The sequence below is a fragment of the Mchenga conophoros genome, linkage group LG13 (genome assembly GCF_057382185.1).
Source record: "Mchenga conophoros isolate Kocher_MC1m ecotype Shallow Benthic linkage group LG13, M_conophoros_male_GT1.1, whole genome shotgun sequence".
Lineage (NCBI taxonomy): Eukaryota > Metazoa > Chordata > Actinopteri > Cichliformes > Cichlidae > Mchenga > Mchenga conophoros.
Window position 1 is genome coordinate 26,574,925 of NC_140538.1, and position 25,563 is coordinate 26,600,487.

Sequence of the window (25,563 nt, forward strand, 5' to 3'; positions counted from 1 at the left end):
GTGATTAGAGCATCATGGATAGTTAACTTCAAGAATGAGGGAGAGGAACAGCTCAAGATTTATGGGCCAGGAGTCTGCTGCAAAGTGTAAAGGGGCCTGCAAGAGCGCCTTTATGGCTTCAAATTCGGGGAAATGAAACACACATTTACTTCACCCCATATTTGGTGCAGACTTTGGAGAGAGAGAGAGAGCGAGATAGACCTAATTGGAATCATGCGGCGCTATAATTGAAGAACGATAACTTGTGCATTATCAGGAAGCAAGTAAGTAATTTACCTTTATCTTGTTGAAAGGCTGATTCTCCAGACATGGTTTAAACACAGTGGGAGGCAGTATGAGGTCTATTACACCAAAATAGTTCATATGCTTTCTAAGATGCCAGCAGTACCACTAATAATCCACTTACTCGTTTCACGGTGACATATTTGAAAATGTTCCCTTCTAAAGTCCTGTCAAAGCTCGATTTAATTACCTATAATTTTGAGCCTGGTGTAGAGTCTCTTATTAGCTTCATCTTTCTAGCCGATACCCCTTGTCAAAAATGGAAATGTGCATATCCTATATACCTCCTTAAATAGCTGCACCCGGCTCTGGCAAATCTTTCATCTCGGCAGAAGATGCACAAAAAGATACCACGACTCCCAAAAGTTTCACAAAACAACTCGTGTGCTGGAATAAACTCAGGCTGTCATCCACTTCAGAGAGAAACAGCGTGGCGAGGATTTGTTGATGCCACTGACATTAGCCTTATTGAAAGGACAGCTGTGGAAGGCGGGTGACAAGTCTTAAAGCGGTTTTGTTGGAGGGGAGGATTAAAAATAGATTACACTTGAAAATACAGCTTCTTCCACAACTGCATGTGAAGGCTCACGCAGTGTCAGCGGAACACTGTGTTTATTTCAGTATGAGGCAGGCAAGTCCCTACTGAGGGACATCAAATTGTCTGGAATATGACTCAAAGTGACACTGATGAGGGGGGGGGCATTGGTGTCTCCTCTCAAATCCGCAAACAGCCGCCGAGTCCCACCGCACAGTTTGCCTTGAACAACAGCTGAGATAAGTATTCCTTATCGGCTTAGTTCGGGGTGTCGTGATTCTAAAACAAACCTCATTATCAGCTTGCAGGGGAGGAAAGAGCAAAACAAGCCATCTGGTCATGAAGAATAGGCCACACTTAGCTGCTTTTTCCTGTTCTCATTTCATATCTTCCTGATTATTGCCTCGCACTGCTGTGTTAGCAAGAAATGTGGATGGGAAGGCTGATAGAAGGGGAAAATGATGCATAGTCACAAACAAAGCCTGGTTGCTTTTTTGTGACCTAAGTTTTGCAGAGCTTAGCCTGCAGACGCCCGTAGCCTAACACTTCGCAGATCTGTATTATTCATGCGTGTCGTCATGTCGTCCACACAAAACTGTAAATAACCATGTGTATTTCATTGTCTTTGTGCAGTAACACTTAATAATTTAGCATTTTCCCTCACGCGATAAAAGACTAGATGGCCTAAATTCAAACCAGGTGTTTATCGACGTGCAGCTGTGCCCGAACGCCTATCAATTCTTCTGTTTTTACCCACATCTTCACATCCATCCATCCCACTGAGCAGGAGTAGGTGTCCAATGCTAAACAGGAACAGAGCTCTGAAGTTGCACTGCTAAAGGCAGAGACGAAGAAGAAGAAGGAGAACCCCTGGTATGCTGGAAGAATGTGCACGACATGCTGTCATCCGCCTTTCCGCTGACTGCTGCTGAATTATCTGCACTGACCTGACACATACTGATGCTCAAATGAGAGGGAGCTGAAAAGCGTAAATGCCGCTTCCCCTAAAATAACCTTCCCATGTTATCCCCTAACACACACACACATACACACACAGACACGGAAAACCACTATTTGACAAGATTAGGTCATTCTTAAGCTCTGATAGGAGGTAAACCCAATTTATGCTGATGATCTCTCTCTGTCTCCTTCCCGCTTTGGTTTCTTTGCTATTCTCGGCACACATTTATGCAGTGCACTCGAGTGGGTTTTGCCGGCGCAGCAGAGGCTAACAGCGAGACTCACTTAACAACTTAAGCGCACTGTACGAGCTGGAAGTGTTGTGGAATCTCAGCTTTGCCAATTAAAGCTGAGTGTTGGGAGATTTCATAGGCAAAAGTTGCTCAGTCAGCAGATGGAAATCTGTGATGCATTCTCAAGTAGCGCTGTCCTAACAGTCAACTCATTAAAGAAGTGCCAACTCTTCACATCGAGGCCTATATATGTGTATGTATATACTGCAAAGTCTAAACACAAGTGTTAAAATGAATTCACTTAACAGCTTTTGATATTTAATACAAAATAAAACAGGCTCACAAGGCAAATTGAATAAGTGTTACCAAAGACGCAGCTGCAGAGTGAACCTGTAAACCAGGTGCTCGATTCTGTAAATGCCACAGGGGTACACGCTGTCTACTGCTAATGCTAACCATTACCATTATCATGCCTTCTGCAGCTCTAATGGCTGTTTTCTATTACTTCCTTGCTCCCTGAATTAGCCACAGTGACCTTTGAAGCGTTCCCGCAAGCCATTCACAGCCTCTGCACCTTTCTTCACTCTCGCTGCTGTCAAGCAGCAGCAAAGAGAGATCAAACACCGAGCCTCGTGCCTGCAGAGGCTTCTTTAGAGCTGTATCGCCCCCAACATTCATTGTCACTTTGCTTTGTTGTTTGCTGTGACACTGGTGCTTACGTATGTAGGATTTTTCGCTCGTTGTTTTTTCAAAAGCTTTTGTGTGTGCGTGTGTAGGTGTGTGTGAGTGGGTGTTGGGCAATGATTAGGGTGAAATAATGCAAGGCCTTCTGGCAGGTAGTGCCAGAGCTAAACTTGACGACGGTCGGGGGTATCTTCTGTTATTTGAGGGCACAACTTTAGCCCTGGTTTGTTTCTGTGTATTTGTGTCTACACACACAAGCTACTATAATCGCCAGAAACCCACAGTTTCTTTTCATCATTCTGTCTGACTGCTGTTTTTGAGTTATCCTGCAGCCTGTGACAGGATGCACTGTGTGAAAGGAAGGAAAACCCCTTGGACAGGTGGGCCAGTCCATCGCAGGGCGTACATTCAAACCCATTTGCAGTCATATTTACACTTCTGAGCAGCTCATCGTTTGTCTTGAAGGCTTAATTTTATTATCGTCTGGCTTGAATGCCAATGAGCACGCCAAAGTACTCTCAGAGCATCATTACTGGTAGATACACATACGTCATTGAGAATTTTAAAGGAAACCTCAAAGCAGTGAATATGCTTCTGTGAATATGATTGTAAGCACAGATGCTGCTCGTGGTGTAAGGCACACGTGGGTGTGTCCAACTGCTTTTGTGATTGTGTTGACTGGAAGCGCCTCTGAAACCCTGGCACAGCACAGACTGATCTTAACTGGCTGGAGGATGATAAATATATTGCTCGTAGGAGGAATGCATTATCAGCAGGTGGAACTGGAGTGGACCTCAGCCACAGCCACTAAATTGATCTCCTCTCAAGAGCTTCAAAGCACAGATATAAACCTCCTTTCAAGGACAGTCGTAAATTCCCATCAGTTTATGTTTTGAAAGTTAAATAATAATGGATATATATGATTAAATATTACTAAATTGATATGATGAAACCCAGTTCGAGTGGGTCACAAGCTAGCGTATATTGCTCATGCTGGTCCCGAGCCCGGATAAATGGGAGGGTTATGTCAGGAAAGGCATCTGGTGTAAAATCTGTGCCAAATCAAATGTGCAGATCTGTTCGCTGTTGCGACCCCCTGGGAAATAACGGGGCAGTCCAAAGTGCCTTCTATTAAACGGATATGATAACAATATATCAGTATTATAATGTGCATGACTGCATATGTACATTGTAAATGTAATATAACTGTAATAAGATAGCATACTCAATGCAGAAATATAGTACATAAACCAGACCGCCACATCATAAAAAACACTTACAGGTGAATAACATTGATCATCCAATTATGATGCACAGTTCTGCCGGGAAGCTATGGCTCCTGGCTTTCACTCTGATATTACTTTGACACCTATCACCTACTCATATACTAATGCAGACCAGCACTCCCCATATACATTGTGAAAAGGCTGTTAGACAGATAGAACATGTATATATAACAAAACAAAATACCCAATATATAGTACTGTCTTATATATATATATAAGTAACTAAAATTTTATGTTCTGAAAGAAGCAGAAACAGGCATAAACTTATATAATCCCACGTCTTCTTTCTGTCTGATGAATGGCAGCAATATACTTCCTACTTTTGTACACGCACTTCTTTTATCCTGTCGATTTATGTAACTAATAATACATAAGCTCTATGTGTGTTAAACTGTAGGCCTGCCGTGTGTATCAAATCAGTTTCACTCATAATGAAAATTTTTTGAAAATGTTTTTTAGCTTCAAGTATGAAAATCGGACAGTGGGTGGTCCTCAAACAGAAAACAGGCAACCGGGTTTTAGAAAGCAAAAATCAGCCAAAAAAAAAGAGGGAGATGCTAATTTCTGAAGACATTAAAACTGAAATAATTCTTGAACCGAAACTTTCTTCAGCATATCTGTGGTCACCGTATGGCTTTGATAACCAAAGATATGAATTTAGTGGTTCCTAGTAATAGCCTGTTCAATAAGTTGAGACAGTTTCCTGGAGATTAGGCAGGTGATCAGAGTAACAAATGCTCTCTGATCTCTATGTCTCTGATAAGTGGGAAAATAATAAAGCCCCCTGGAAATGCCACAAGGTTGCCGTGGAAAGATGATTCCCTTCACAGGCCGGTGTCCTGTATGGCAGTTTTTTGCTAGCCAAAATTAAATTGGATTTTAATATTACAGTGAGTTATTGCTAACAAAAATCAATCAAACAAACAAAAATTAAATTATAATATAGAGATGGGAAAAATGCCAGAACTCAAGGCTTAGTCAAAGGGGAACGGTGCCACCACTGTGACAACACCCTTTGGTTAGTCTCATTGTGAAACCTCACAAAGCTTGTTTGCGGTTGATAATGCACACTTACAGTCTACTGACGTGTCAGTCGCATAGTGAAGCACACCCTGCTTAATTCTGCTTTTTGCCTCAATCCTGTTATATTTAGTAAGAATTGAAACGAGCAACTGAGACTGTAGACTCATAGTTCACAGGAGCAGGTTTCCAATACGGCTGGACTCAACCAGCAGTTCTCACTGACGTCACCCCCTGCTGGCCATTACAAAAAGTGAAAATTAGTCTATAGCTGGGAGTTAGAAAACTATATGGGACTGTATGTCTGTGAAGGTTCTCAGTCATCCAGGTCATTGTAGTCTAAGGAGCTTGGAAAGAAAAGCATCTGGACTTCTTTAAGTTGCTTGAAGATGTTTCACCTCTCATCCAAGAAGCTTCTTCAGTTCTAGGGTCAAATGGTGGAGAGTTCCAGATTTAAGTCCTATGAGAGTGACCCCCAAGAGGGACATGGACCTCAGGAAATCACATGATAGGTTGGGGCTAGGTTTCACAGTGAGTTCACTCGAAACCTTGGCTGATTGTGACCTACACCTGTTTTCACACCTTGGCTCGTGTGATTAGATGGAGGATCAATAGGGGGTCCGTGTCCCTTTTGTTGGACACTCCCTTAGGGCTTAAATCTGGGACTCAACATCATTTGACCTTAGAACTGAAGAAGCTTCTCAGATGAGATGTGAAATGTCTTCAAGTAACTTAAAGAAGTCCAGATGCTTTTCTTTCCAAGCACCTTAGACTATATGGACTGTAATTTCCAAAGAATATCTACACGCCGCATTCGCACCATCAAGCCCGGGTTTAGTACTAACTCCGAACCATGTGTATTCTGAAGAAGCCAACAACTAAATCGAAATAAAAACAGTTGCTCAAAGTGTACACAAACTGACCAGTGACACCAGCACCCCAGTGTTTGCTTGGGTCCACATGTTTAAATTTGGTCACCTCAGTCAGCCTGACAGTCCTTACTGTTTGATCAGGCTTCCCTAGTGTGGTTGGGTGTGACAGATTTACGCATAGTGCAACACGCTTATTTGACATTCAAAAGATTTTGATAAACAAATGTTGTGACGCTCACTTCTGTAGCAGGACGGTTTCCTCTGAGCGGGGATAAATTTCAGTAAGTCTACAATAGATTTCTGCATATTTCTCGCGTTTCCTCTGATTAGTCTGAATAACTCGCTGCTGTGCCGTGACTTAAAAGGATAGGCTTCTAATAAAAACGCTGCAGAGAAGTGTATGATAATTTACTTTTCAAGCGACAGAAAAGTAGGGTAGGAAAAAAAAACTACATTTGCTCCTCCTGATTAAATAATGGGGATGCTTTTGCTTTTCTTGCTTCTCTGCTCAAGTGCCTATGGATCCAGTGAGCCAGACAGAAGCTTTGATATGCCTTTTGTGCACATATCTTCTGCCCATACAGCGGTTCCGTCCAGAGCTTTTTCTTCTGCCAGATAATCACTTGATAATCACTCAGTACTGCAACATCTCTTATGTGCAGTTGTGCTGACAGAGTAAATGCATTGTGCAAGCCTATTCAGGGTCCATATGGGTCCGCTTTATGACACCGATCCAAGTAGAAAATGATGATTCTCATGAAAGTTAAAGCTCTGACAGCTGAGGCAACAAAAAGGGTTTTTACACTTAGCTACTGAAGGGAAAAAATTACTTGTTTGAATAATGAAAAAAAAGAGACAGTGCCATTAGCTTGGCTTGTTCTTTTAATAGCACCGTCTGCCACCCTCCCTCTTCATCAGTTAAATGCTATGACTAAAAGGTAATTCATTTCATTATTTCCAGGATACAGTGAGTGGGTAACTGTGCTATGTCTTTGTTTCCAGGGGGAAGGATTTTGGCCACGATGTAGACTTTATCGTGACCACACCACAACTGGGGAAGGAGGAGCGTCTTCTCACCAGCGTTATTGATAGACTAAAACAGCAAGTAAGTATGTTGTTTAGGTCTTTCTTAAAGCATAGTATTAGTATCCTGAATGAACACACTATAGGCTAAAGTAAATACAAAGATCCAATATTCTTGAGAGGAACAATAGACTAAACAAAGCAATGCTAATATTTTTTTTGAAACCTGTGTTTGTGGAGTGCCTGTGTGTTAAATTTTTAATAAGCGGGAGTTCAGAGCAACGTTTGAACACTGCTTTTCATTTGATGTTAAATCACTGAGACTGGTTTAGGTGTCCATCTGTGTTTCTATATCCTGCATTCATAAACAATCCCTTTTTAATTAAACCCACCTTACATCCTGGGCCATGGTGGCACAGCAAGCTCGCACCACTGCACTGTGATGAGGCACATGCAAATACAGAAAACATCTTTATTGACTGCACAACGCAAGGTTGGCTTTGAGGGGGGAAAATGAGCAAATGCAAAAATTCCCAAGGAAATACATGAAGGTGCGAGCGGTAGTTCAGACTACAAGGCAAGTGTTTCCAGAGCAGCACCAAAACAGTGATAGACACAGCTGAGACAAGTGCTTGTTGTTGCTGCATGCTGAGTAATAGAGATACTGAAGCCAGCTATCTGTCGGCGGTGTGGGAAATGTGAGAATGTGGAAGGCTTTTGTTTGTTTTAACATTCTGGTGGCGTGATTCATACGTCATTGCAGACATCTGTAATTATGCTTATATTAAGTCTTAACCTAGATTGCTGAGATTATTCATAGCTCAGTTCAGGTTCTGCAGTCATGTGATTTCTAACCACATGTTATCTTGTCTGCCATGATGGAAGCGTGATGCTGTAAGGTCAAAAGAATAAGGAGCTACCCAGGCCTACAGGCTGGTCTGCAACCACAGTTGCTGTGAAATCAGTTGCTAAAGCCTGAGTCATGCAGGCCTAGAGACCAATCAGTGACCTCCTGGCAACCATTAGCTGGTTAGGAAAAATGTGTATTTCCCAAGCAGTTGTCGAAAACTTCCTTGCAATTGCTATGGTTGCTAGGAGAGCTCAAACACTTGGAAACTACTCCTTCAAAGTAAAAGGTTTAGTTTTACTTTGAAGGTGAATGTTGTCTGTTTTCTGTGGCTGTATCACTTCCACTACGCTGGACAACTCTTAAGCAATGCACATATGACATCACGTGAAAAATGTCTTAAGACAAAGTCATCAGTAATAACCTGCGTTGGTATCCAAGTTACTGCATCTGAATCCCTGCTCAGGACTGACTGCTGTCATATGTTGATGCACATTTGACATCATTTTTCAGTGCGCACGGTAAAAGAACAGTACATCAGCCACCTGTTTTCCCAGCCCTAACCGATTTGTTTCAGTGATGAAATGGAACCATGTAGTTACCAAGATGTCTAGCCAAATAGCAACAAAACTAAACATCAAAGGATATCTTGCAAATCTAAAATCAGTGGATTTTATGAAACAGCAGCATCTGATGCTTTTGCAGTGAGGATGGATTGTGTCCTCCATGTTGCAATTTTTAAAACATATCTGCAAGTTTTTAAAGTTTTTAATAGTCAGGTAGTAGATGAATTATCAAAATCTGGTTTAATAAACCATATGTTTGTGGTTGATAAACCCAATGACATCACATATTGTGGGTTCTGTTTCATGCTTACATTTGTGTATCTCATCAGACTGTTTTAACTGGCAGGCCATAGCAGGCAAAGTGCTGAAAAACTCAACATGTTCACTCATTCTCTAACACCACGTGAACATCCATCCATCCTTCTGAACATATTCAGGAATTTTTGTGCTGCTTTGGAAATAGATTTGAATTGTAATCTCTGGGTTTTGCAGCCGGTTGTATTATTTGTGTTTTGCCTATAGCATGGTTTCTCCTAATCGGTATGATGAACCCCTCAAGGCTATAACAGTGCTGAAAAAGAAGTACAGAAAAAACCCCCAAAGAGCTGTGCTTAGGGTGCACACAAACATCAGTGCACCAAACAATGCAACCATGTTCAACATAACCACAGTTGTAACCATGGAGAATAACAGTAAGAGTAACAAACAAGCTTCTCATAAGATCATATTAAGCCCACTGTTATACTGCAGCTCAATACATTGCTAAATTAAAAAAGGATGCACCACAAAATCTAGGTTGAGAATAAAATATGTTTCTTACACACCAATTTGCACATTCCTAAAATTCTGGCAACAAACCAAATTTTTGTTTATTACACTGTCCCTTAATCTTTTCAAATTTATTTATTTATTTTGTGACATAAAACATTTCAGTCTTCAGTTAAATGATGAGTAGCAGAGGGTTTGACTTTTGACCTAGGGGTGGAGCAATCTTTTTAGGTGCCAAAACTACATGTGACAGAGTGCCATCTACTGCTGAGAAGAATATCATTTTTATGCATGTTTGAATTGAAACAGAAATATATTTAAAAATTGTGCATGTTCAAAAACATCTGAAGAAGTATTTTATGTTGTTTATAGACAGATTCTGATTTAATGTATTTACTACTTAGTTTGTTGCCTGGGATGTGTAAGCAAATCATGCACTGGAAAAGCATGCAGAAAGTTGCAGGAAGTGAGGACGAGGACATTTTATGGGAGGAAAGAATTTGATTGAACAGTTAAGGTCATAAGGTCACTGCCTTGGTGAGGACAGCGAGTATGAAAGGATCCCAGAATCAGGTCTGAGGAACACTTTTTTAAAGATAACTTTAACTGAGATTATGGGTCAGTTAAAGGCTATACATATGTGATGTGTGTGGGGAAGCAATAGTATTCATGTTCATGTGTGTGTGGGAATCGGTAGTTTGGAGCAGACTTTATGAAGGTACCAGGATGCAATACTACTCCAAATGACAGATATGTGACATCCACCTCTGATTCATAAAGTTCCATACAGACTAGTTAGATACATTCAGACACATAGAAACACATACAATCACACATACAAACCTATATGTAATGCATGGTATGGCAGATAACACAGACACACAAACAGCAACACACACAGCTATTTGTGATTTATTACTTGGGAGTGGTTGTGGCTCACCTCCTTGACCAAAACCACACCCAACTAATTCATAAAATTCATACAAATCAGCTGCTGATTAAGTATCCTTGTAGCAAGATACTGAACCCAAGTTGCTCCCAGCGTGTTCAGGAGAGTCTGGACGTTAGATAGAAAGTACGTAGATGTAGAAAAGGTGCTTGTATGAATATGTATGATTTAATGGAATATCTTCAAATATGGGTAAAAAAGGGCTAATTCTTAGCACCCATTTGAACATTTTCCCCTGACTTTATTCCTATGCTTGTGTGACCTACATCAATTTTGTTTGATTGGGATCTGATGGTTGTGGAGGAGTCCAGTGAACTCATTTCCATTTTTAATAAACTAGTTTGAGAGGAAATGAGCTTTCTGACCAGGGACCATTGTACCTTCATTCACTACTGCTCATAGATGACAGTAGTGGTCCTGGTTCCTTCTGCTGCTTTAACCCAACTGCTGCAAGGTTTGATTTGTTGTGCATGCAGAGATGCTCTTCTGCATAAGTGGGAATAATGAGTTACTGCTAGTTACTTGAGTTACTGTTTCCTAACTATCACCTTAGGTGTCTGGCCATTTCTCTCTGACCTCTGGCATCAACAAAGGATTTTCACCCAGAGAAATCCTGCTTGTTGGATAGGTTCCCTATTTCAGACCATTCTCTGTAAATCCTAGAGATGAAAAATCAAGGTAGATCAGCAGTTTGTAAAATAGACCATCCCATCTAACCCTATCCCTATTGTGGGCAGTGTGAACTGTTCCCTAGATCTTTCACTCATAGGGGTTTTTGAATCACTCTTTGTCTGGTCCCTCACCCAGGACCAATTTGCCAAGTGAGACCGTACTAGTGGGCAAAAGCCTCCCGACAACATAGCTCCTGTGGACCCCTCCACCACCATAAGTCAAGTCACAGAGGGGACATATGCATATTCTGGTACATAATATATATATATATAACTGTTGCACTATATGTTGAAAAACCTCCTGAAACCAAAAGCCAGTCTTTCACTCGCGGTCGCTGTAAGATACTGAAGTTTTCAGCATGATTCAAAACTAAATCACTTAAAGGAGTTGGTCAATTTTTCATGATTCAGAGCTGTGTCCTTGGAAACACAGCTCCCTTTTTTTGTGAAAATTAGAGAGAAAGAAGTTATTTAGTTGCCTGCAATGAAAAGAGATTTGGAAGGTGTGAGTGATTCTAGGAACAAAAAAGTACAATTTAGCAGTTACATTAAGAACTTCTTTTAGGGTTTTCAAGGACCATGGTCAGCACTGGATGCCCCATGGTGGAAAATGGAGCCTTTAATGGAAAATGGGCAAAAAAAATGAGAAGTGGCTGAGAGGGGAGAAGAAAAAGAGAGACAGAGAAACAGACAGTGACTGTGAGCAGAGTGAGGAAATATACGAACAGGAGATAAAACAGAGAGACACAATGTTAATGTCGGATTATGTTTACATAAACACAGTGATTTAATTACTGACTGTACTCAAATGACAACAATTATTTGCTGCTAATATCATGGTAATGTGACAAATATCAGTGGGTTCCAGAAGTGCTCTACTTCAACTTATTGCATAAAAGACATTTGCAATTACATGAAACTGGGGTGTTAAGCACAACAATTGAAACAAATATCCAGGGTGTTTAAATTATAGATAGACGTATGCAGTATTACACCTACCTCCTCTAGTTTTGAAGTTTTTAATTCTGTGCATGGGAGGAGGAAATCAATGAAGTAGGCCAGGTTTATTCACCGTCTACTAGTTCATTCAGTTATGGAACTGCTCAACAGATTGGATATATAGTTAGATAACTCTGAGAAACAGGAATAAAATTCAAATGTGATGGAAAACTTTTTTTTTTTCATCCATGAATAATGTCCTTGTGATTCGTGATTATTGAAGAGCAGCAGGCTTTAAAGCTGTAGTTCCTAACTTTCTCTAGTGGCCTAGTTAGAAACTGTGAAAAGTCACGGTGCCAAGAGACACATGAGATTTTTACTAACCTAACAGTCTTGAATAAAACTATTAACACAAGAAGACATTTTTAAATTCTGCGACTCACATTAATAACTTCTCCCACATCTTGCCTCACTGCGCCGATGTCACAAGGGCCAGATTATTTTAAAACACCTGATTATACGAGGCCAATAAACACAGGTGTTGTTTCTCACTGATCTAACAGATTTAACACGTGTCCTTGCGGGATCCTGAAGCTCTCTCCAGTCTGTACATATCTGAGAGTGTCACTTGTTTTCATGTTGTTTCTATCACTTTTGACTCTTCCTAAGACTGGACTTTTCCTTTTCTTGCCTCGTTTCCAAATTTATTGGGGGAAATTTACTAATTAAACCAAAGCCCTGTCCTTTTGCTGCTGCAAAGTTCTTCTTTTGGAGCCAGAATTAATTTTATTTGGGGAAGAGGGTAAAGTGGTAAGTAAGCAGTGAAAACAAGCTAGCTTGGTGTGCAAGCTTGGATTTATAAACCGATGCACGTACAGTACAAGTTTAAAACCACTTCTCATTTCTTCATATTTTGCTTCCAATGAGCCAGACTCATAATTTTTTTAAAAGTGGTGTTGAGCAATAGTTCTGATGCCTTTTCAAGTTTTTCTTTGGAACTTGGCTGCTTTATCCTTTTAGCTCGGAAAACGCAGCTAGTTTCAGCTGGAGATATGTTTTTGTGTGCTTAACTTTCAGTCATTCAATCAACTGTATACTTGTACTCAGCTGTAAACATGGTTTTAATGCTGTTTAGTTAGGCATAATAACACTGAGTCAAAGGTGACGGATTCACCTTTGGAGTCAGCCTCAAGTGGCCATTAAAGGAACTGCAGGTCTTGGCATTTCCTTAATGCTATATTCTGGTCAACCCCAGAGATTGCTGCTGGTTTGAAGCATAAAAGTCAAACATGTTATTGTTTTTTATCCCCCGTCAAAAACACATATATTAAGTCTATTGAGCTGAAAATGAATGAAATCCGTGGTGTTCTGTCTTGGTTTAAAAATCATGTCGAGTACATACAGTAGTCTCATCAGTGGCTGTACATGAATCTGAGTTAGCTGAATTGCATGTTTTGCTGCAGGTGTTTTGTCTGATACTCCCCAACAAAGAGACACTGCCCATGAAAACACCAAGAAAACATTTCCTACTAACAGGACTAAATGACATCCCAGTCATTATGCCTCCCTTCAGTGCTGCTTGCTAAAAAGTCCCTATTAGTATAATTGCAGGCAGATACCTCTCCTCTGAGCAGGGTGACACATGCAGGAGAAAAACTTGATCTGTAAAAGGCCATCATGGACAGTGTTGGTTAGACCGGTTAGATAAAAACGGGCAGCGCAAGAAAATGTGGCTGTGGAAGGACTTTTCTTTGTCAACACTGTTTTCAACCTTGCATAAATGCATAGTTGAAGAGGGTCATGAAAAAGAGATGAGTGTTTGATAAAGAGCAGAATCACGCTGCCTGTTCTAGTCTAGTCTAGTCACTGACTTCTTTTTTGACATAGCTGGGGTTTAAAAATAAACCCTTCCAAACCCTCCAACCCTCCTCCATCCCCACCTCCGCATCTCTGCACTCCTTCAGAGGTCCATCCTGACGATAATTACCTCCTACTTATTGCATGTTATCGCGCGGAGCTCTCACCACTTGCAGCCACTTAAATCCACTATAGGCAGAGGCAGCGAGGTGAAGGTGTGAAAGGATGTGCGAATGTACGGGGATAGGAGGCAGAATGGATGTGAGACAGTGAATTAGGCAGGTAAGGGCAGGTGTTAGAAAAGGCTTTAGAAAGCCAAGAAGGGACGGCGTGATAAGACCGGAAGCTTTCTTCTCAGCAGGGTGGGCAGAATGGGGATGGAGAGGGGACCGTCTGGAGGGACGAGGACACAAGAGACAGTGATTAAGTGGAGGTAGCAGAGGTTGACTCTAAGTCGTGTAACCTTGTCATCTGCAATCGAGCCCCTGGGGGCAGACATGTCTTCACTCAGGCCTAATATCATAGGCAGCCCCTGGAACCCAACCCATCCCCCCTTCATCCAGCACCCCTCCACAGCCTGAAGGGAGTTAAAAATACATCCATCTCCAAACGTCCTTGTAAAAAGGGGTTCATCATTTTTTCCCTCCCCCCCCTCATTGCCCACCCCCTTCTACTGCTGAAATTCTGAAAGCATAACTTGGGGGCAGAAGCAAGGTCAGCCACCAGCTTCTGTGGCAGACAGATGAGATTCAGCTTGGCCCCGGCTATAGCGACGAAGAGACGGAGAGGGCCATGCCTCATCCTTCGTCCATCTATCATTTCTGTCTCTAAATACTGTTTAAGCACTGCTTTGCAAAGGCTGAGGTCTGCATGCATTGCAGTCATTATGATGCCATTCAACTAAGGCTTTATTGTTCTGTGTTTGGTCAGCATGCTTGGTAATTGGAGAGTTTTCCCTGTGGCTAAATCAGTGATTCAGACAGAGCTGCCCATACGGCCGAGGTTATTCGGCAGTCACGGAGGCTTAGTCACTTTGAGATCTAAATAAAATTGGATCAGTAATGGCTCCTCCGACTGACACTGAGAGGACGCACATGCGGACAGATGAACAAACCGCTTTGCTTTCATTTCACAAATCAGTTTCTTTCATTCTGGTGAGGCCCTGTATCAAAGTCAAAGTGCATTTCAGATGGTCCTGGCTAACACGCTAATCTGCAACTTGAAGGCAGGGTTTGATGTCTCTTTTTTGCGAGTCAGAAAGAATGCAAGATGAGATCAGAGTGTGCCCGATAAGGATGCTGCTGTCTTCTGGATGCAGGTGGCTTCTGCGTCCACTCATCACACTCTCAAGAAAATACCTGGTGTAAATCATCAAATAAGAAAAACACTCAACCTTCTGATCACAATTTCAAAAGTCATGTTCACTTGAACCCCCCTCCACCCAGTGCTCATAGGCAAAAGCTTTCAGGGGAAAGATTATCTCCCTGCTGTCCTCCTCTGTAATTCCCTCTGTAAACAGTTCTGGTGGAATAAGCTTACTCTCAGATGCTCGCTGACAGTACCTGCTGTGTAGGAGATGATTACAGAGCGCTATTGGGCTAAACAGCCCCCGGCGACGCTGAGACGGGGAACTTCATGACATCCTGTTTTTATGTTGGATTTGTGTGTGTCTGCGTGTCAGGCTGAAAAGGGAGAGAGTGAGAGAAATCAGTGCCGCTGTACTGTACTGCATGTGTGTAGGCAGCAGGGCCGCAAACCTCATCCGGCGAAGGGCATCCGCATTCAGGTACTTAATGGTCTGTGCAACTGTCACCATAGCTCATTAATGCTTTCTCTGAAGGCATCAGCGTGATTCAAAGCTGGAGAAAAAAATTTCTTTTTTCAGGAGGGGTCGGAATCAGTGACCTACATTTGCGGCCTCCTGAATCAGATGCGCTGCAGACGTTCTCCCACAGCTCGTCTCAAGTGTGGCTCAGGGGGATTTTAATTTCAGATTAGTCAGTATTTAAGTGCTTTTATGCTGTCATTCTGCCCTCATTATCCAAGTGAGAACTGTCACTGCCTGTAGCTAAGCTATTACTAAATGGAAAGGGAACTTTCCTGTCCGTGCCTTTTATTAGAAGGCGAGCGGTTATCTGTAATTGCACAGGGAGAGCGGTCCAGGGGTGCAGCAGCGGGTGACATCGTAGATTTCTTTTGCCTGCAGTTGCACAACACATGAGCTCACTCCTAAAGATAATTAGAGGAAAAGGGTGATTTCTTTGAGATCTGCTCCCTGGTGTGTCACCACCTAAGGTACCTCAGCGCCCTCCATCTCGGTGGCCCCCGTGGGGAGAGCTGTCCTCGTCTGATAACTCGTGCCGTTCGGCGGTCAGGCAGGATTGTTTAGTAATGGCTATCTGGGCTATGCTGACAAGGTGTTTAATGTTTCGTGATTAACCTCAGTCATCAGTTGGACAGGCAGAGTGGCTGCTCACTGCACTCTATTCCCCAATTATTGCTCTTTAAGGAGAGTGAAGCAAATTTATGGCCAGTGAGAGGAGAGTAGTATCCCAACAATTACTCTGGGTGCTGGAATTAAATTGACAATTTGTAATCTTAATCGCCTTAACACTGCTACACCCAGGGAGAAGCGAATTCGGCCAGGGCGAGGTCCCGGGAAATCAATTCATGGACTATCTGTCTTTTACCTCTCTTTCTTTCCCCTATCTACTCGTTTTTCTCCAACCCTCTTGCACTCACTCCATTTCACTCTCCTCTACTCTTATGGCTTTGTTTCTCATCAGTGATCCTCTCTCTTCAACGCACTGACATCTTACTTGGCAGAGATTTTCATTATCTAAGGAGTGGAGCCATTTACCAGAGAATGGGCTCCAGCCATCTACTATTGCTGACTGAAAGCTTGTTTCTCTATTGGGTCTTACACTCATCCATCCCCCCTTTTTTAGCACTCTCTAGGCCCATGACAAGTCTGAAAACATGCTCACACACTGGCCCGAGTTCTTTCCCTGGTATTCATAGCTTTACTGATGAAAGCCTGTGTGCACATTCACGACCACTGTTACCTTCTAGAGCTACTTTTTAGAGCTTTATTGAAACAGTTGAGACTTTCACACTAAGACTCTCAGTTTAACCAGTAGACATATTTCATTCTCTAATTATTTTATGAGTTTTAACCTGATGGATTACCACAACTCAAAGTCAGTGCTTTTTTTTGATCGTACAGTATAAATTTCAATAAATCAATGTAAATATTTAAAAGCAGGAACAAAAGACTGAAAGAAGAAGCTTTACAGGCTTGGTGATGATGCAGTGTTTTATTTCTTTTAACAATGACAACCAATTTCTCAGGATTTCGTCTAACGTCAGATTATACAGATTTAGAGTTCTGTTTCTTTTCCTTTTGAGATTTTTAAACATTTCAAATTCAAATTCAAATTCAAATTTTATTTGTCACGTACACAGTCATACACAGTACGATATGTAGTGAAATGCTTGGACAACTGCTCGTGACCTAAAGAAAACAAAAAAGGAAAAGGCTATGAATAAGATAGGAAATAAATATGAAAAATTAAAAAGGGTAAATTTAACTAGGAAGGAATAAAATATAAATTAAGGTTAAAAATGAAATAACTGTACAACACAAATTAGAATGAAGGGTAAATTTAACTGGGAGAATAAGATAAAATATATAAATTAAAGTTGAAAATAAAATAACTGTACAACAAAATACACAATATAGAACTATATAAGAATGTATGAAGAAATATAAATAAATATATACACAATAACAGCAGCATATACACAACAACAGCAGCGTGATTTAAGTAATGAAGTGAAAATAATGTCCAGAATGTCCAGTGTGTGTAAGAACTGTATGTGTGGGTCAGTACTGTGTGGTGGTGTGATCTTCCTGGCCTTGGTCCAGCACCGCCTGCTGTAGATTGAGTGCAGGTCAGGGAGCTCGGAGCGGATGGTGCGCTCAGCTGACCGCACAACCCTCTGTAGAGCTCGTCTGTCCTGCATGGTGCTGTTCCCGAACCAGGTTAAGATGTTTCCCGTCAGGATGCTCTCTATGGTGCACGAGTAAAAGTTCCTGAGCACCTTGGAGGGCAGTTGGAAGTCTCTCAAGCGTCTGAGGTGGTAGAGACGCTGTCGGGCCTTTTTCACCACGGTGTTGATGTGACAGGACCATGACAGGTCCTGCGTGATGTGAACTCCGAGGTATTTGAAGCTGTCCACTCTCTCCACTGGGCACTCGTTGATGACAGGGGTCTGGTAGTTCCTCTCCTGCTTAGTGCTGAAGTCCACTATCAGCTCCTTTGTCTTACTGACGTTTAGAAGGAGGTTGTTCCTCTGGCACCAGTTCTCCAGATTCCTAATCTCCTTCAGGTAGGCCGTCTCGTTGTCATCAGAGATCAGGCCCACCACGACGGTGTCGTCAGCAAACTTGATGATGGTGGTGGAGCTGGTAGTGGCCACACAGTCATATGTGTACAAAGAGTACATTTGATATGTAACTATTCAGATCAACAACAAAAACAGACAATCAACATGTGATGCTAGCATCCCAATGCATCAAGAATGTGCCTTGAATGAACTTTTCCCTAAGTAGGACACTTAGAAGGTACTTGGAGAACTGACGGACAAGAACTAGTGTAGATGGGCACCTCAGGTTTTTAGGATTTGTGAGGTTTTCCCAGTTATGCCATTTATTTGTGCTAAACTGCCACTACTTAATGTAATGTTTGTAATGGAAATTAGTTATTCATTTTTAAATGTTCCAGTATTATGAGTATATTTTAAATCCACAGAAGATGTATGAAAAGGGTAATCCATGAAATTGTAACCACTGAATTCTGTTTTTGGGGCCAAATGTGTCCTTTGACTGCTATTTGACTTGGTCTAAGCCCTGTGAGACTATGCCTCAGCACAACATTTGACACTACATGATAATGTTGCTGACACCATCACAATAAATAGCGATCTTTAGTGGGTGTAAAGATCGCACTGATGTGAATCCTTTTACAGTTTCTGAACGGAAATTACACGTAACTTCTAACTCATCACGCTGGCATCAGAAGTCAGAAAATCTCAGAGGCATTTACATTTAATTTAAGGAAATTGTGAATGACTATACCAATGTTCATGGCATTCTGTCCGTTAAAACCTTAAATTAGTTTGCTCAAAACCATAGAATCACTGTACTTCACACCCTTTACCAAATTGGTTTTAAATTGTCATTTCAGTCTGGTCTATTAGATTATTTAAAACAGACATATTTCCCACATAGCAGACAGGTCTGGCCCGGATCTGGTGTCAAACCGGTCCTGCTGACTGACTCCTGGCAATGTAAGTGGTATGTCATCCAGATATGGGCCAGGCCTGGCACAGATGGCGCTGTTTATGTGATGGCATGCCACATCTGGCCCGACTGTGGTTTGTTTTATGTGGCCCAGGATCATAGAAAACAGGTCTGGCCCAGATCAAGCTGGCACTTCTGACTGACTGGTGTCATGGCAGGGTGTATGTCAACCAAATGTGGGTCAGGTCTGGCAATGATGGCACTATTTATGTTCCTAATTTTATTTTAGTTAGAAGACCCAAATGCCATGTTGCAATACTATACTGCTATGGTAGCCAACTTTCAAATGCAGGTTTGACAGGTTTGTGAGTATACACTTTATCCAAAACCTAGTGAGGGTTTACTCATGTTTAGCACTGGGTGGCTGTAGCTTATGAGTGGTTCAATCACTGGCTCCTCCCGTCTACATCTCAAGAATGTGAATGTGTATGAATGTAGTTAGGAAGCACTCAAGTTAGAGAAAGTGTGTGATTGGGTGACTGTGGCATGTTGTGTAGAGCACTTAATAATGATGAATAATCCATGAGAGTAGAAAAGCGCTATATAGGAATCAGTCCATTCACTGTCTGAACAGAGTTTTCTCATGTTACTTTTGCACTATTATGTTCTGGCACATGTTGTTATTACATGGCTTGATTAAGGTACACATTAGGCTGACATCTGGGGTCAGAGCTGAAACTGTTCTGGGCCAGCAGTGTGTCTGCAACTGGCCCGTGGCTGCACACAACTTACACATGGCCCACATCCCACAAAGAATGACGGTCCTTTGGTGGCGCAGATCTGGTTTGCCAGAGGTTACACATGGGCCAGCACAGAACCAGCAGTGTGTTTGCAACTGGCCTTTTGCTGGCCCATGTGTGGGCCACCTCTGGCAAACCAGATCTGGGCCACCAAAGGGCCGTCACTCTTTGCGGTATGTGGGCCATGTGTAAGCACATTGTGTGGGCCAGATCTGGGCCATACCAATTTTGCTATGTGGGTTAATGCTTAACATTCAATTATTACCTCTGATTTAAGTTCCAGGTAAGAATTATTTTCTTTCAATCACTGCTGTCTTGATGTGAACGTAAGCTAATCTGATGGGGCAATTTTAAATCTTTACATTGCTGGCAATAAACTGTGAAACATGAAACACAAAGGTGTACCACTTTAAGAACATAATGTGTCATGTCAGGAAATTTCAAGTGTTTTGCATGTCTTTTCATGTGGTTCTGTAAAGGTCAGTGGGATGATTCTTGCTTCTTATGTATTTTTTGTTTCCCCATCTTGGCTTGAGGAAGAAAATTGTATTAATGGATGTGATGGTACAGGAGAGCTCACCAAAGTCATTACGATTCGTCCTCCTTTAAGTAAGATCATTGAAAAAGCAGTTTCTCAACAGCTCAGTTACTTCTTAAAACAGAATAATTGCTACGATGCCTTCCAGTCAGGTTTTAGACAGAACCACAGCACTGAAACCGCTCTGACCAAAGTGTTTAATGACATATGTCTGAATACAGACAGTGGAAAAATGTCAGTCCTAGTTTTACTGGATCTCAGTGCAGCATTTGATACAGTTGACCACAACATATTACTCAAACGACTGGAGAACTGGACAGGTCTTTCAGGAACTGTACTAAACTGGTTCAAAACATACTTAGAAAACAGGAAATACTTTGTATCAATAGGTAACTTCACATCTGAGCAGACAAGTATCACATGTGGAGTTCCCCAAGGTTCCATCTTGGGACCCCTTCTGTTTAACATCTACATGCTCCCACTGGCACAGATTATAAAGAACAACAAAATAAACTATCACAGCTATGCAGATGACACACAAATATATATCACAATGTCACCAGGAGACCGAGGCCCTGTACAGGCTCTTGGTAAATGCATTGAGGAAATCAATGACTGGTTGTGCCACAATTTTCTCCAGCTAAACAAAAACAAAACTGAGGTAATAGTCTTTGGCGCCAAAGAAAAACGATTACAGGTCACCAGAGAACTTCAATCTATACACCTAAAAACCACAAACCAGGCGAGAAATTTGGGTGTAGTGATGGATGCAGCCCTAAACTTAGAAAAACACATTAAGACAATAACAAAGTCAGCTTACTATCACCTCAAGAATATATCAAGGATAAAAGATCTGATGTCTCAACAGGACCTGGAAAAACTAGTCCATGCATTCATCTTTAGTAGGCTTGATTACTGTAACAGCATCTTTACAGGTCTACCTAAAAAATCAGTCAGACAACTACAGCTCATTCAGAACTCTGCTGCTCGAGTCCTCACTAAGACCAAAAAAGTGGACCACATCAGTCCAGCTCTGAGGTCCTTACACTGGCTGCCTGTCCGTCAGAGGATAGACTTTAAAGTTCTGATGCTGGCCTATAAAGCTCTGAATGGTTTAGGACCAAAATACATCAATGACCTCCTGACCCAGTATGAACCATCCAGATCCCTCAGGTCATCTGGATCCGGTCTTTTATCAGTTCCCAGAGTCAGAACCAGACACGGAGAAGCTGCATTCAGCTTTTATGCTCCTTATATCTGGAACAAACTCCCAGAAAGCCTCAGATCAGCTGAAACACTCAGTTTATTTAAATCCAGGTTGAAGACTCCCCTGTTCTCAGCTGCATTTGAATAAAGCACCAAATCCACACTTTAAGCTTAAATTTCAAAACTTACATTTAACTACTGATTTTATCTACTGTTCTGATTTTATCTGTTTTGATTTTATATACTGTTGTTTGTTTGTTTGTTTGTTAATTAGTTAGTTAGTTTATTTGCTTGTTTTAATCAATTTTAAATCATGCTTTTTATTTGTTCTTGTTTCTAATGTCTCTGTAAAGCACTTTGAATCACCTTGTTGTTGAATTGTGCTATACAAATAAACTTGCCTTGCCTTGCCTTGCCTTCCTTCTATGGGGACCATATATATTTTTGCTAAATTTATGGGCCAAACAATTTTTAATAATCTGGTCTGCACAGAAATGTTTAGCCTGTCCAACAGACACTTAATAAATCAGGAGTTCATAGGTTACTTCCCTTAAAATGACAAATGCGACCCTGACATTGATCACAGTTTAGGTGAAGACCCATTAGGTGATTATTGTGTGCAAGTTTCACTACTAATAATTCTTGTGAATGACCCTTCAGTCATTTTGAATATTAACTCTTATTCTCTGGCCATCAGTTTCACATGGCTATCATCTATATTTTTCAACACTTGTGTGTGAAATTTACATCAAGTGTGAGCATGCAGCAATTTGTCATGTCAAGAAAAATATACTCATTCCTCAGCTCACTATTTTAAGAAGAGCAAAAATCCAACACTGCTTAAAGAGACATTACCATGACTCAGTCTTTTCAATACCCTCAGGCCTGTGTCTAAGCAGCCTTTTATGAAGAATCAGGTTCTGAAGCAAGTCGTTCATGTAAAGCAATACTTTTTGTTAGAATTTCATTCAGATTTCAGAGAGAACTACTTCACTCACCCTGTGCTGAACCATTTTGATAATATCAGAAATATGGTGGCGGTAAAGCATTGAAAAAATAAAAGAGTTTGGTCAATGCACAATATGGAACTCTTTAAGCTAAATAATACCGAATGAGGAAAATGTCACATCAAATTCCCGATCTGATATCTTTATTTGAAGAGTTGGGAATGAAACCTGGCTCTCTTCATAGCTTCAGTATGCTTAAAGACTCAATTCTTGGTAAGACAGGGATGCGATTACTGCTGTCAATGATACACCAGCAAAATCTTCCAATTAAATATTTTACCAAATTATATCAACACAAATTGAACTGTTTTTTGGCAAAGATATTAGAAAACTCTCCAGCTTATCTACATTAACAGAGAAGTTTGCACGGGGAAAAAAAATCTGTTGGTTATTAAGAAAAAAACATTTCACCGTGAACTGAAGCATTTCACTCTAATTGTGCTTTTTGATCCAGGTTTAAACACTGAACAGGATTCTAGTAATTGAGTCTTTTTAAAATACAAATTACAAAATTCGATAGCTCGTGCCAGTCAGCGGAACACATAATAATAGAGGCTTTTATGTCCGTGCGTCTTAATTACTGGAACGCTGACAAGACATTATTCTTATTATTATTATTCTGACAAGAATGTGGCTTTGTATTAGGACTAAGGGGACAAAATACTACAAATGTTACATTCTTATGTCAGTCTTAGAGTTTTTAATAGTTCGGTTTCTTTCACTTCAGTGAATGTTCCTTTAATGTGGCCATTGTGGTTTTATAGGTCATGCTAATATTATTTTATGCAAAATATTTCTAGATTAAGATTTCTGTATGAAATAAACCAGAATTATCCTGCACATCTAATCATCAGATTATTTAGAATAATACTTTATTATTTTATTTCAGTGAGCCTGCAACATGTGCAAGCGATGCATCTTAGACATCGCCTGCACGTATTGGTTGCTCTGAAGCCCGGGTCAACATATTAAGATATTACAGATGACATTTTATAAACTGTTTTGTATCTTTGAGAAGCAGATGGAAAAGACCGGTGAACACATCCTTATTTTATTTTCTACAGGGCATTCTTCTCTACTGTGAATACCAGGCCTCTACTTTTGATGAGTCGAAGCTTCCCTGCCACAGGTTTGAGGCCATGGACCACTTTGCAAAGTGTTTCCTGATCCTGCGTCTGGAGGACAGCCAAGTAGAGGGAGGTCTCCAAACTGCTGAGGAAGACAGGAGAGGCTGGAGGGCTGTACGCGTGGACTTGGTGTCTCCACCTGTGGATCGCTACGCCTTTACTCTTCTTGGCTGGAGCGGCTCCAGGGTAAGAAGGATTATAGAGAATGAATGAAAGTTAGGTAGCTGCAGGAAGAAGGTGTGAGTAGAAAGAAATGTACTAGTAGTTATTCAGTACATCTTAGAGGTGCTTGAACCACAATTTGAAACCACAATTTGGTATCTAAGGCCAAGTGTACATGATGAAAATATGATTTCATATCAGCAAAGTCTCATATCCTATAACCATCTTGCTAATAACAATAATGAAAAGACATAGAAGTTCTCCAGGAATACAAAATGCATTTAGACATCGCTGTTTCCTTTTAAAGTCATATGGCTGACAAGGAAAATAGGTATTTAATTTCAGACTATCGATTCTTCCTTTCACAGCAGTTTGAGAGAGACCTGAGGAGGTTTGCTCGAATGGAGCGGCGAATGCTGTTGGACAATCACGCTTTGTATGACAAAACTAAGGTACATTTAAATTAAAACATTTCATTTTTAGCTGATAATTTTAAATTTGGGCATTTTTATGATAAACATATGATTCAACTGCATGATCAACGTAAACCTAGTACATTTCCATGAAGTGCTTTGCATTTATATTCATTCTATCAGTGATTTATATTTATTCATTCATTTAAAAAAATATTTGGTAAATAACTGTAAAAATAAGAAATTCTAACTGCACTTTACTTTTAATGTCAATAATGGATTGGAGTAGTTAATTCACACATGTACAATATTTAGCTTTATGACGCATTGACAGTCAGCTTATTTTGCTGTTGATCCCCTGTAAGAAGGCGTCCACTTCTTCAGCAACTCATCTTTTACTTGCGATACTACAGATGTTGAGTTTTCACAGAACATTTCTGAAATGAGGGGGAAATGCACTGATTTGCGTTTTGCAGGTCTTTTCAACTTTTTGCACCGACCGTTTTGAATGTGATATAATGCATGCCTCTTTTTTCTGTCACCTGCAGGTAAGTGGCATTTTACCATAAGGCAGGGTCTGTAAATCATTTATCTAAAGGATAAACAAAGAGCAGTGTCAGTATTTGTGACAGTATGTGATGTAGACATGACTGAAACCCATCCTGTGTAAGCTACAAGTCATATAATTAGAAAACAGCAGAAAGTAAGTTAGGTATTTTTAGTCCTGGATATTGTCTCTTGCAAATTTCAAAAGTCTTAAATTCATTTCTGTGAAAAATTAACATTTAACTGTCCTGGAAAATAACTACCAAGTCTTAAACTCAGACATCAAAGGTCAAGAGATTTGTGTGTCATTCCCTTGCATTTCAAAATCTTTGTAAAGAATGGTCACCATGGAGGACATCGGCACAGAAATTAAAATTTCAATTGAATTATTTCTTATAATCAAGACAGCCCATAAAGAGGTGTTAGGTCTGATCACAGATAAAAGTTAAAGTCATGCAGACCACACTTGAAATACGATAGTTTTAATTGTGCATACAAGGTTTTCTAAAACAGACAGCTATTTAAATATAACACTGTCAAACAAATGAGTTCAGTCAAACATTTCTAACCTAAGACGCACAGCATGTTACTATGCAATGTACTGGACACCCTAAAGTGCACTATTCAATCTACCGGTTACTATCTCTTAGCATTAGTTGTATCATAGCTGCTTAATTAGCGTAACCAGTGTTGAAGATGAAACAAATTCACGTGCAGTGTTTCTATTCTTTGTTTTAACTCATCTCAGTTTAAATGTCTTTTTAAAAATAATAATTATGTCCTAATATTCTGCATACAAAAAATCTCTGGGTGTTTTTGACATTGCCCACAATATCCATGATGAATTGCAAATTTAATTAGAAGACAACCACAAACAGCTTGTCTGTAAGTTGTTTGCAAAGAGATGTCTCAACCAAATTAATACTGCAGTGAGTAGACTTAATTACTAACCACGAAGCCATTGTTA

General features: G+C 40.7%; 1 protein-coding gene across 1 annotated transcript in view; it reads left to right on the forward strand.

Moving 5' to 3' along the window:
• The window catches only part of dntt (deoxynucleotidyltransferase, terminal), a 104,274-nt gene that overhangs the window by 42,398 nt on the left and 36,313 nt on the right, over positions 1-25,563 (forward strand). Inside the window, exons 8-10 of the mRNA XM_085297557.1 lie at positions 6,875-6,977; positions 23,413-23,661; positions 24,006-24,089. Of these exons, the coding sequence (XP_085153683.1) occupies positions 6,875-6,977; positions 23,413-23,661; positions 24,006-24,089 (436 nt within the window). The remainder of the gene's footprint in view (positions 1-6,874; positions 6,978-23,412; positions 23,662-24,005; positions 24,090-25,563) is intronic.